This window comes from Xiphophorus maculatus, chromosome 16, assembly GCF_002775205.1.
Source record: "Xiphophorus maculatus strain JP 163 A chromosome 16, X_maculatus-5.0-male, whole genome shotgun sequence".
In the NCBI taxonomy this organism is placed as follows: domain Eukaryota; kingdom Metazoa; phylum Chordata; class Actinopteri; order Cyprinodontiformes; family Poeciliidae; genus Xiphophorus; species Xiphophorus maculatus.
In genome coordinates this window covers 20490954-20503750 of record NC_036458.1, presented here as the reverse complement: position 1 = coordinate 20503750, position 12797 = coordinate 20490954, and the positions used below count along the sequence as shown (strand labels likewise).

The following is a 12797-nucleotide window of genomic DNA, read 5'->3' as shown; positions in this document are numbered from 1 at the left end:
GCTGAGAATTGCAATGCTTTCATATACTACTTTTTCCCCATGTACTATAAAATTTCCTTTTGCGACATAAAATGACTGAAAACTTAGATCAAGTTTCAAAAACCTATGAAACCACTTTCATTTAATCGTTTCAACAGAAATGCTTCTACATATGTTTCACCGTTTGAATTTAATTAATGGAGTAATTTTATTTTGTGATATTTATGGTATACATAAAATACTTTTTTTTTTTTTGACCGAAAATGTAATCAATAGCTTTACAGATGTTATAAAGCTATAAAGTTTTAGAATAACTTTACAGTTTTGCATAAAGAGGGGGCTTATTGTAGGTTTTAAAACAAAACTAAATAAGCCAAAACTGAATTTTGAGAACAGAAAAGTGTCTCCTAAATAACTTCCTGGTCGAGAATTTTAAATATCAGTGTCGAACTCTCTCGGTCCTGGAACAGTTTGTTGGCATGGTGACCGTAAGTCCGTATCCAGCCTGAACTGATCCTGGATCAGGGCGAACCGGAGTCCACGTCTCGCGATGTTCTCGTGAAGTGACGGTGTTTCCGGTGACGCATGTGGTTTTTATTCAAAACGACCAATGAACGCTGGCGAATAAATGCTTTGACTCGAATGGCCCAATCAGAGGTCTTTTTTCTGGAATTTAAAGGTCTGTGCGGCATTTTCTGACTACATCTCTCCTGCTCCTGCATTGGGTAAGTGTGACTGCTACTTCTGATTATTTTTTGAAATATTTTATATGCTTTGTGTTTCTTTCACGTGGTACTGACTATTTTCTTACGTAGTTGACCAATGTAGTTGAATTTAAAATTTGAACGTGGTGTATTCTTATCTGGATATTTCCTGATATCACGAGGCAATTCAAGCGACGTAAAACCGTTTGTGTGCGCAGGAATTACACCACTACAAGAGCTTTTCTCTGCTGCCGGCGCTCCTAATCTCACCACACAAAAGAAAAACAAAATGTCCGAGAACGTCGCACGCCTGAACAAATTCAAGAACAAAGGCAGAGATGCTAACGTGAGTTTTATACGAAAAAGCTAGAGTTGACCAAAATGCAGAATCCATAATTACACGCTTTATCTGAACTTAACGCAGGAGCTCCGACGCAGGAGAGTGGAGGTGAACGTCGAGCTTCGTAAAGCCAAGAAGGATGACCAGATGTTCAAGAGGAGAAATGTGGCCGCTGCCCCGGATGAGGCGACGTCTCCCCTCCAAGAAAGAAACCAGAACTGCCAGGTGAGCCTTTTAGCGTCCTCTTGAGTTCAATTTAATAGTGTTCAAAATGCCTCGGCGCATAGGTTGCCAAAGACCTAAGCAACAGTTTTCATATGACGTTTATGTTTTTTGGGTCCTATTTTTGTCCTATATTACTGCCAGGCTAAAATGTGTATATTAAGGGGGTAACTTTTCACCCAAAGAGAAGGGGTCAGGTATGTGAAATTAACAGTTACAATATAAAAGGTCATTCTGATTATTTTTTTTATTGCAAGAAAGATATGTAGCAGTTTAATTATAAAATATTGTTGGTCTCCTAGCATAATTGCCTAAGTCAAGATTGAATGTGTTTTGATGAACATTGACTGAAATGTGGTGAAAATAACTAAGACTGTTTTGGGCTGTAACAAATATTCAAGCAGGGTGATGTGGCAATGTAAGGAGATCAGTATTATGCAGATATTGTATCTCAATTTGGCCCAAGTATGACCTTGGCAACTATGCTATAAGGCTAACAACATGCAACTCCAAGCAGAATCTTTTGGTATTTGTTCTGATCTCTGCTTATAAAATGTTGTGTATGGCTGAATACTTCCTGTCTGTTAATCCTCTGTTTTTCCTTACCTGTGCAGGCAATCAGACCGTGGACCGTTGAGGAGATTGTTGCTGGAGTGAACAGTGACAGTCGTGAGTCCCAGCTGCAGGCAACCCAGGCTGCACGGTAATTTATTAAAATAAAGCTGCAAGCAAAAGCTTTTCTTTTTTTCTTTTTTTTCTTTTTAACTGCAATGTTTCTGGTGCAGGAAGCTGCTGTCCCGTGACAAACACCCTCCCATCGACCAGATGATCGCCGCCGGCCTCATCCCCAAGTTTGTCTCCTTCCTCGCCCTCACCGACTGCCCTCCGATTCAGTTCGAGGCGTCCTGGGCGCTGACCAACATCGCCTCTGGGACGTCTGATCAGACGGCCGCCGTGGTGGACGGCGGGGCCATCCCTGCCTTCATCAGCCTGGTCACCTCGCCCCAGCAGCACATCAGCGAGCAGGCAGTCTGGGCTCTTGGAAATATTGCTGGTAATTAGCAAAAATATATGTGTGGCTATTTTTTTTTGGGGGGGTTGTGCATAATTATTCACATTTACTTCTCTCTTCAGGTGATGGGTCACATCTTAGAGACGTGGTGCTCAAGCACGGCGCAGTGGCCCCTCTGCTCACTTTGCTGGCAGTCCCTAACCTCACTGTATTCACTGTGAGTAGCATTTTCTTTGAAATGTGTTCAGATTATGGTTTGAAGTGACATCTCCCAACCCAACATTTTCAAATCTATTTTCAAATTTATGCAGCAAAAATTATTTAATTTTTTTTTTTTTCTCCAGCTTTTGCTTTGAATATATTAATGAATGTTTAAAGGTCAACCAGAACATCCCCTCCACATTACCCAAATTTAACAAAATTGGTGTCAAACATTTGTGCAATCAACACTTTTGTTAATATTAATATTACCTATGGTAAATCTTCCCAGAGGTCATGAAAGGTCAACCAGCCCCTCTCCGACTTCAAATCAGACAAAGTTGGTGTCGGCGTTTTCTGTTTGTGCTTTTGTATTGAAGATATCAATGAAGGTCAAACCAAATTTCACTTGTGCTGCTATCATGTTAGATTTTTTTTTTTTTTTTTTTTTTTTTAATCTCCATAGGTCAACCCTGTTTCACCCCGTTCACATTTACAAAACAATCTGCTCTGCTACATTTGTGTAGCAAAAAAGGCTTCTGTTGCTTTGATTATAGTGATGACTTCTGCAAACTTTTTTAAAATGATAGCAGCACAAACACATTTTACTGCACAAATGTTTTGACACCAGTTTTGTAAGATTTGAAATTCCTTGGTAATTCACCTCATCCGCCTCTAGGTGGTGTCCTAATCTAATTAAATCTTAATTTCTCCATGCCAAACTGACATCTACCTTCTGCTTTTTTTTTTTTTTTCCTCTTGATCTCTTCACAGCCCAGCTATCTTAGAAATGTGACCTGGACCCTGTCCAATCTCTGCCGCAACAAAAACCCATCTCCGCCCATGGAAGCCATCGAACAGATTCTACCCGCCCTCATCCGCCTGCTGCATTATAACGACCTGGAGGTGTTGGCCGACGCGTGCTGGGCCGTTTCCTACCTTACGGACGGACCCAACGACCGCATTGACGTGGTGGTCAAAACCGGCGTGATTCCTCGCCTGGTGGAGCTGCTCGGCTTCCAAGAGCTGTCTGTAGTTGTACGTGCCAAACTTTACAAAACTTGCCCTATTCTCTACAGCTACCACGTTTCTCCCGGCTGTTGAATAACCCTCTTTTTGTCTTTTCTCTTAGACTCCAGCACTCCGTGCTCTGGGTAACATCGTGACCGGCACAGATGAGCAGACTCAGGCTGTGCTTGACGCCAGCGCGCTGTCCATGTTCCCCAAACTACTGCACCACAAAAAGGCCAACATCCAGAAGGAGGCAGCCTGGACTCTGTCCAACATCACGGCGGGGAAGGACACCCAGATCCAGGAAGTCATCAACGCAGGCCTCGTTCCCGACATGGTCGACATGCTCGTGCGGGTACGTTCTGGGCAAAGATATCGTAGTAAAACTGAAATTGAAAACATTTTGGATAAAAACGATAATTACTAGGGGGGAATAACTATAACTAGGAAATATATACTGCTCAAAAAAATAAAGGGAACACTTTAAGTGTTAAACACCCGTTTAGTTTGGTGCTTTTGAAACGTTCATTGAGAACCAGAGTTTGGTACAAAAATGTTTAATTTCCTTCCTTCTGTTTAGTTTTGGTGTTTCTCCTCTGTCTCTGCAGGGTGACTACAAAACCCAAAAAGAGGCGGTGTGGGCAGTAACAAACTTCACCAGCGGGGGCACTGTTCAGCAGGTGGTCCTCCTCGTCCAATCCAACGTTCTTGAGCCTCTTCTGAATCTGCTTTCTTCCAAGGACAGCAAAACCGTCCTCGTCATTCTGGACGCCATCACCAACATCTTCATGGTGAGTGCGCTGTCAGACCAAGTCGAAGCCGCATGAACCCCCGCGGCTTTATGTGCAGCGTCTCACGTTTCAAATGTCTCCATGTTAGGCCGGAGACAAAATCGGAGAGTCGTACAAACTGAGTCTGATGATCGAGGAGTGCGGTGGCCTGGACAAGATCGAGGCGTTGCAGTCTCACGAGAACGAGTTGATCTACAAAGCCGCGCTCAACCTGATTGAGAAGTACTTCTCTGAAGAGGTGGGTAGAGATGTTTGACCGTTAGCTTAGCCTGACGTGTTAAACCGTGTGTGACGTGTTCCCGTCTGCTTTCATTGAAGGAAGAGGAGGTGCAGTGTGTGATCCCTGAAGCTACTGATGATGGCTACGCATTCCAGATCAGTGAAAACCAGAGCACTTTTAATTTCTAAACAACTTGATGCTTTCACTCTGTACTGTAACCTCCCACTGCTACGGTCTGTCCTGTGTTCATGTGACGTTTGCTGATATTTGTATGTGTTGTACATACTCCTTTTATAACAAGAACAAATGTGTAAATAAAGTTGTTGGATCATGTTTGCCAGTGTTCACTCTTTCTGATTTTACTTTTATAAACTGCATTTAAAAAAAAAACTTTAAATACTGACCAGATCTAGTCAAAGACTGTTTATCTTGCAACAAATTAGAGAAATGTGTGAAAACATTTTATTACACATTTCAAATCCCATTAAGTTACATGTGGATGTTTTGGGATTAATTTACACTACAAAAACAGCCTTACCATGTATTTCTGCTCTAGTTTCTAGTGTAAACATATTAGTGCATTTGAAATAAGACAAACGTAACTTTTCAGAAAGGTGTTTAAATAATTTAATTAAAGTATTTAAATTGGCAGATTATCGCACTAATAACATGAGAAAAGTGTCTGAAATCTCAGAGGAACTAGTACTTCATCTTTCTGAAAAGTTACCTGTAAGCAACATCTACATTCAGAACTTTCTAATAAATGAGATGGGCATCTCAAATGAAAACAATGTAAAAGTATATGGTTTTATTGGCTCTAGTGGCCTTTATTAGTAAATTGACAGGAAAGTGGGTAATGAGAGAAGGGGGAAGACATGCGTCAAATGTCGTCAGGCCAGGAATCAAACCTGCGACAGCCGCTTCAAGGACTAAGGCCTCCTTATGTGGGTTGTGCTTAACCCCTGCGCCACCACAGCACATCCCAGTATATGCTTTTTATATACAGTATATAGAAATGTACAGAATATCCAGAGTAAATGTTGCCAATAAATCCATGCAAAGCAGTTTTTTGGCATGTTCTTGTGTTTCAAGAACAACAAATGCTCATTACTTTCAGTTAAAAGAAACATGCAAGATGAATGGATGGAGAAAATCTATGAATATGAATTTTCTTGACACAACAGTCTCTTTGATGGATTTATATCTGGACTTTGAGTGAGCCATCCTAACATGCTGCAAGATGTTTTAATCTTATGTCAAATGTACGGCTCCTGGGTCCTTGGTCCATCAGCACATGCAGCAGCAAAACTCACAATAGGATTATTTTCTTCATTTTCATTTTGTGTGGCAGATGAGTGCTGTCAATTTTGGGCCCCGGTGACAAAAAGCTTTGGTGCTCTGGGCTGCGTCATCTGGAAGTTGGACCTCTATGCCCGTCTCAACTCTTTTGCAAATTACTAACAAGATTTGGAGAAAAAAAAAAGAGTTATCCAATTATTAGATCAACCAATTTTCATATTAATTTAGAAGGTTTTCCCTACCCCTGTGAAGAAACGCATCCGCACAGCATGATACTGCCATCTCCGTGCTTCACGGAAATATGTAGTTAACTTCCTCCAAAGTGGACTCTGTTTAGTAATTAGGTGACTTCTGAATGAAAGGTGGTTGCTCTGGACCTTTTTTTTTTTGTTGTTGTTGATGTGTCTGAAGTACAATTGCGCATTTTCATTGGTAAAATCGAAAATGATTGATTTGATATTTACGTATTTTCAAGATGACAGATTTGTTTGAAGGTAAATTAGGTGTCGCTCATCGCCGCCGCACAAAGCGCACAGCGATGCCGGTGTGTGAGTCACGGTTCAGCGCCACATGTTGGAGAAATGCCTGCCTCTCCCCCAGAGAGTGCTGTCGTCACCGGTCAGCTCGGGAAGCGGGACCTACCCCGGAGGCTCCGCACTTCAGCCGTGGAGGAGCTGAGAGGAGCCCGGGCCACTGACACAGGCTCTCTCCGAAGATGTGAAGACAAACACCGCGCTCCAGCACCGCGTACCCCCCGCTTTCCAGCGCCGGAGGAGACATTTTTAATTTTATTTGACTTTTTTAGTTAAAGCAGCCTGCTGCAGCGCTTTTTTTTATTATTTACGTTCTTCCCTCTTTTCTTTTTTTCAATTTTTGGCATTTATGAGCGGTTCGCTATGGCAGTTCTGTCCACATCCGGGCTACAATGCTTTGACTCCATTATTGTCTAAAACTGGCGGAGAGGTTCATTAAACCTTATTATAATTATTTTTTTCTACATCCAACGACACGTTTTTAGTAAGCGCAGTGAAGGCTCGGATCGAGAGGAGATGTCTAACCAAGGAGTCCGGCGGAATGGCCCCGTCAAACTGAGATTAACAGGTAGCCAACAACGCTCTTTAAATCCCCAAATATATTCCCACACACTTAGCTAGGAGAGGGTGGGTGTATTTGTTGGAGGTGAACAGTTCCCATGGGCCATGGAGTTGGCTCTCCCCTCTTGTTGTTGCTACTCTTTCTACAAAGAGCTCCACGTTAATTTAATTATGAATTTATTTCACGTTGCTGGCTTAAATGCGGGAACATTTGAGACGGAGCAAGAGCGAGCGCTGCATTTTGATATTATTGTTCTTGGAAGTAGTCGGAGCCCCGCGATTGTCGCCAGTTACCGCCTCCACCAGACAGAACGGGGTTCCCGGGGCTGCGCTGCTCGGTGCGATGCAGTGGTTTTTCTTCTGCCTATTTTATCACCAATTTGGGCTTAACGAGGAGTGTGTGGGGGGGAAGATGGGCACGCTAAGAAAAAGAGCATGTGATGTATTGCATTTCCAGATATTTAAACACGTGTGTGCCTTCCAACTGTGGCACCGCTCTGCCTGACAGACGGCATTTAAAGTTGGCTAGCTTGGGTTAGCCTAGCCAGCTAGCTCTAACCAAGCCTTCCTGCCAGAACAAGGCTCGGTTTAGATAACAAACAACTCCACAGGTCACAAGAGTTTATAACTGGCTCTAAACAGTGTGCAGTATCCCTTAACTGTCTGCAGACGGGCAGCTGGCTCCTTTGTTTGTTTTCCTAGTTAAAGCAGGTTATTATTAACCCTTTTCCTGCGCAACAGTAAATGTTTTAGGAACATTTTCTAGAGAATTGTTTGTCAAAGCAAGCGATTTGGTGTGGAAGAGCATTAAAATACATTTTAATTGATGTATGTGTGGGTTTCAACAGCTGTATATTTTTTAAGAAAAACTGAATATACATTGAAAAGTTGTGATCCGGAATCAAAGACAATTGGTCAATTTAAAAAAAAAAAAGTATTATTATTATGAAAGAGCTACAATTTTCGGTGCTTAAAATAAAGATGTCAGTTATGAAGCGTGTGGGCTTACACGAAATTTTAAAATATAAAAACAGAAGAAGGATAATACCATATTTGTGTACAGTAAGGACAAATTTACAGCACAGAGTAGTTATTCAAAATACAGGCCAATATTTCGATTTTCAAAAGTTGAAATGATTGAGAAAATTTAAAAATGGACAAAATGTGCCTGCATATTTGTGCACACAAAGCAACAGGGTTAATGAGTTTGATGTTAGCCTTGTTGGTTATAGTCTAGCAGCTGCTGGGAGGAAGGACCTCCGATAAGGCTCTTTTATGCATCCAGGACGCACTAGAAAAACATCTCTAAATTGTATAACTTTTCTTTTTTTTTAAATACCATAATCGCTGACGGACAATATCCTGCTTTGAAACAAAAATGCATTGCATCATAAAAAGCCCCCCCCCCCCAAAAAAAAACAACTTCCATCCTGCAATTGAGATGTAATTTTGTCCATTTTTTATTGGAATCCAATCCCAATTCAGTAACAAATAAAAGTACTCACTACTCACTAGTAGGCAGCAATTTGAAAGCTGCTGCCTTGTGTATGTGATTTGATTTAGATCTGCTTGTATAAAACCCACTTCATTTGATAATGTTGTGTCACTATGTACTCTGCCCCCTACAGGCCCATGAGTGTAAGTCAGTAAAACATTTGCTCAAACCTGCAGGGCAGTTGTCAGTCAAAAATGCTGAATACATCTGACATGAGAATCATTTGTTGTTGTCATCATACAGAAGCACATTGAAATTTGTTTCAGTAACAAAAATAAAGACAAACAAACAGTATAAGCTGTGGATTGACAGTTGCATGATCTTTATCTTAGCAGTGCCTCTATAATTTGACACAACTGCAGTCTAAAGTATATTTTACACCAAATAACAACTCCAGATTCGTAAAATTTTCACAGTTTTGAAAATTATACGAGACTTGATTTTAGAGAGTCACGATATAGCAGCCTTTTTATCTGTATTGGTTAACTTTTGATAAATCAGGATGGATTCCATGAGTAAAACTTGGGCCGGTATCAATAACCGATGCTTGTTTCCATCTTGTTTCCCTTTATGTATAAATTTCTGGAGAGGGAATGTAGGGTGGCCATGTGATATTTGTTTGTTTAGCGTGTCGAAAGAATTGGGAGATCTATATAAATATGCCGTACGACTAAATATCGGTTACCGCTGATTGTGGCCCAGATTTTCAAATCGGTGCATTCCACGTTAATTTTACGTTGGGGAAGAAATCGCAAATCTTCTGTCCATGATTGTGGAAGTCGTGCATCCATGGCGACATTTGACCTGAAATTTATACTGTTACTCCTTTGCAAATGTTTCTGTATTCATAGGATATGACAGAGTTTTTGAAACCAAAGCAATGTGCTTTGCAGATTACTGTGGCTGCATAAATGTAAGTTTTTTTGTTTTCTTTTAGTTTATAAAACTGAAGTAGAATAAATAGCAAGTGCAAGTACATCCATGGAAGTGGAGCTGGTGACCGTGTTTGTTATTGTAGAGGAAGCAGGTCAGTGTTAAACTGTGTTATTATTGTTATTATTATTAGATCAGCAGTCCCGCCTGAACCAGTGACCCGCTCTCACCTCTGCGTTATGATTCATTGTGGAACATTAACATGTGATGCCTCTGCAGCCGCATTAAGTTGTGCCGCTTTCCCTCTCTCTAAACCACTTGGTTTTTGCCTTCTTCAAACAAACAGGGAAAAGAAGAAGAAGAGGAGAAAAAAAAGGGGTTTACATGAAAGCAGTTTGGTGTTTTGACTGGGATAGGGGTCACACAGCTGCCCTTTATTTTATCTACAGCCAGGTCGTGACCTAAATGCCTTTTAAAGGGGCTGGATGCTTCCACCAGGAGGAGGGGGCAAAATAAATGTTCAACCCCGCTGCGGTTTCTGTCTGACAAAAAGCAGAAACTTTAGGTAGTTTTAGTTAACATGGTCAAGGACGGCGAGCTTTCGACCGCGTTTGTGGTTGTTCCGTGTTCGTTACTGGGAATTTTCACGCATGACTTGGGCGCATTGCAAAACACTGCCAGGGTATACTTTAGAGAAAAAACTCCCAACATGTTCCATAACAGAGAGAGGTTGAGAGTCAGCTTTGCTGTACTTCTTTCAGCCTTCCTGTTATCTACCAAAAATATTGCTCTCTAATGTTCTCAGAAAAGCAGTTTATTTTTTAAATGGCTTCTTAAGCACTTTATGAATACTAAAAGCATCAAACTTTGATCTGAAATTGGACTCTCTTGTAAAGATGTTGGAATATTGCTTTTTCTAGGCACGGATATCATACAAAATGTAATTATCAACAGTATATTGAATTCTCACAACCATATAAAACCATTAGGGATGCACCAATATGGAAAATTTGGGCCGATATCGGTAGGCAATATTAGTATTTCTGTTATGGCCAATAAGTAGGGTGCACCGATTGCAGTTTTCTGGCCGATTACGATCCGTAAAAAGTGTGACCTGCCGATTCCAATTTTGGCCGATGCCATTTTTTTTTTTTTTTTTGGTCTGAAATGTCGCTAAATTCTGCAAGAAAGTTGCTAACTTTGCAACAGTAGGGTGACGATTGTTAGCCACAAACATGCTGACACGACCTGGTGGGCCGGTCTGTCGGTCAAACCGGAGCAGAAGAGGACAGTGGCTGATTTTAAGACTATTGCCGATACGATCGGCTTCACATGTAAGTATTGGCTGATCTCCCAAAATCAAGAAAATCAGGCAATATTATTGTAATTTGGGATAACTTTTGGGACAATTTATCATCTCGGAAAATTTGTTATCCTGACAGGCTTACTAATAGTAGCTTCATATTTTTCCATTATAGCGCAGTCCTAACTTTCAGGCCTTAATATTTACCCTCTCAGTGATTGGTGATCTGGACACATCACCTTGATATCTTTCTTACTTACAAAAATATTCAGAACTAGTGCATTTTGTCATGAATTCATTTCAGTGCTGCCCTGGACGACCTGCAGTTCTCTCCTGATGGGATTGTGACTGCTGTGAAAAATGGCGGGACCCTGCAGACCAGCTCTCCTTTTGATGCTGAGTAACCCGGCACAGCACCTCAAACACCTTCAGGAACAGCTGGACGTCTGGATCATTGTCAGCGCATTCGCTCACATGTATTGTCCTTCTGTGGCCTGTCATCATGACAAATATCGCTGGGTGTTAAATTGCCCCAGAAATGATTGCGATAAATCATAATATTGTCATTTTGAGATCATTTTCAACAGTAATGATGATAATAATGGCATGTTAATGCAAATATACCCTTTCAAAATTAAACAAAATTTAATTTCTAAAGAAGATTTAATACTGAAACTGGAAAGCAAGTTAAAAAATCCAAAGTAAACAATAATAATTACAATGGATTATGACGTTTCTGTGGTCAAAATTATGTTGTTTTTTTTTTTTACCCCTCCAGGGGGTCTTTTGTGGGCTCTAGTGTCCCTTGTATGACAGTAGGCTGACAGGAAACGGGGAAGGAGAGAGGAGAAGACATGCGGCAAATATCGTCGGGCCCGGGAGTCGAACCCGCGACGGCCGCGTCGAGGACTCAAGGCCTCCAAATATGGGTCGCGCTAACCACTACGCCATCACGGCACGCCCCAAAATTATGTTTAAAAAGATGATGATAATCGGTCAGCTTAGACCAGGAAAACAGGCAAAAACTACTTTGAAAAGAGTGTCAAATATTTGCAGCGTCTCTCAAGATGCAGACTTTTCAATAATATTAAACTGGAGCATCTCTTTAACAACTGCTGTCCAGATGTAAATTATCTCACTTGTTTTAGTTTGTTATGCGATTTATTGATTTATCGCTTATTGGAACGGGCTTACTCACTCTTGCGTTTTCTCTTGGTCCTCAGTAAGGTTCCTTTGAACCCCAGGGTCGGTGTGACAGAACCTCGACACCGCAGTTGTCCACGCAGAGGCGAGGCTCGTCTGTCGAATGCGCCTCTGCAACATGACTTCTGGATTTTCTCATTTCATTTCGGGGCTCATTTTTTGGATCCTGTCACGTAGCTGCTTATTAGCGTCTCCTCAGCGAACGACGCGTCGCTACATCTGAAGCATCTCCTATAACCGTTTGTCTCGTCGGCGTCCATTGGAACCAGATGTTCCACATGTTTGCCAGCTTCTAAACTTTAAAAAGAAAAACAAAAGAAATAGCTAAAACCAATACTTTAGAGGGCGACTCGTCCGCCTCCTCCTCCTCCGCTGCCGTACACCTGATCACTTCTATGTTATGTCACATGTAAACAGAGCTAATAGCATTACATGCTCCGCCGTCTGGGGCATAAATTACACCATGAAAGCATGACTCATTACTTTGTGTGATCATTCATAAATTCTCCCCTGGCTCTTGGAGTGTAGTAATTGAGTAGGGGGCGTGGAGGTGTTTTGGGGGAACCTTCTGTGCATCTTTAAATGGGATGACGTCACTGTCATCCACTCAGAGCGTCTTCCTTCGGAAGGGATTAGGATTTTGCATTGCAATGGGGGGGGGGAGAAGAGAATCTGAAGTGTAAAGACATTTTTCTTGTTGTTTTTTTGCTGTTCAGCTCCACATTCTCAACGTCTATTGTTGCTCCGTCCGGGGGTTTCACGTGTGACTCGTCGAGCATATGGTTTGCTCGTCTGAATTCTTTGGCCCGATGCAGATCGGCAGAGAGAGCTTTATCTCAGTGGGATTCCCTAAAAGTCTCTACTCGCATTCCCACCTCTTCCTCTTCCCTCCTGTTCTTTCCGACTGCAAGCGTCTTCCCCCCTCAGGCCGAAGCATATTTCAATATTTCACCTCCCGCCCGTACCGACTGAGCTTCTACGCGCTCCTAAAGAGTCTTACATTTATGTATCTAAAATTAAGGTCTTAAGAAATGTCTTAAATTCATTTTAAAA

General features: G+C 41.6%; 2 protein-coding genes across 2 annotated transcripts in view; both read left to right on the top strand.

Moving 5' to 3' along the window:
* Positions 1-299: 299 nt before the first annotated feature.
* Positions 300-4810, top strand: LOC102233876 (importin subunit alpha-1-like). The gene is made up of 11 exons (XM_005812357.3): positions 300-704; positions 902-1029; positions 1108-1248; positions 1860-1948; positions 2031-2299; positions 2380-2474; positions 3230-3493; positions 3588-3821; positions 4075-4257; positions 4346-4495; positions 4576-4810. The coding sequence occupies exons 2-11, from the start codon at positions 973-975 to the stop codon at positions 4663-4665; spliced, it is 1572 nt and encodes a 523-aa protein (XP_005812414.1). The 5' UTR covers positions 300-704; positions 902-972; the 3' UTR covers positions 4666-4810.
* Positions 4811-6319: 1509 nt separating this feature from the next.
* Positions 6320-12797, top strand: part of LOC102234136 (E3 ubiquitin-protein ligase SMURF2) — a 66406-nt gene continuing 59928 nt past the window's right edge. Inside the window, exon 1 of the mRNA XM_023348964.1 lies at positions 6320-6877. Within this exon, the coding sequence (XP_023204732.1) occupies positions 6826-6877 (52 nt within the window). The 5' untranslated portion in view covers positions 6320-6825. The remainder of the gene's footprint in view (positions 6878-12797) is intronic.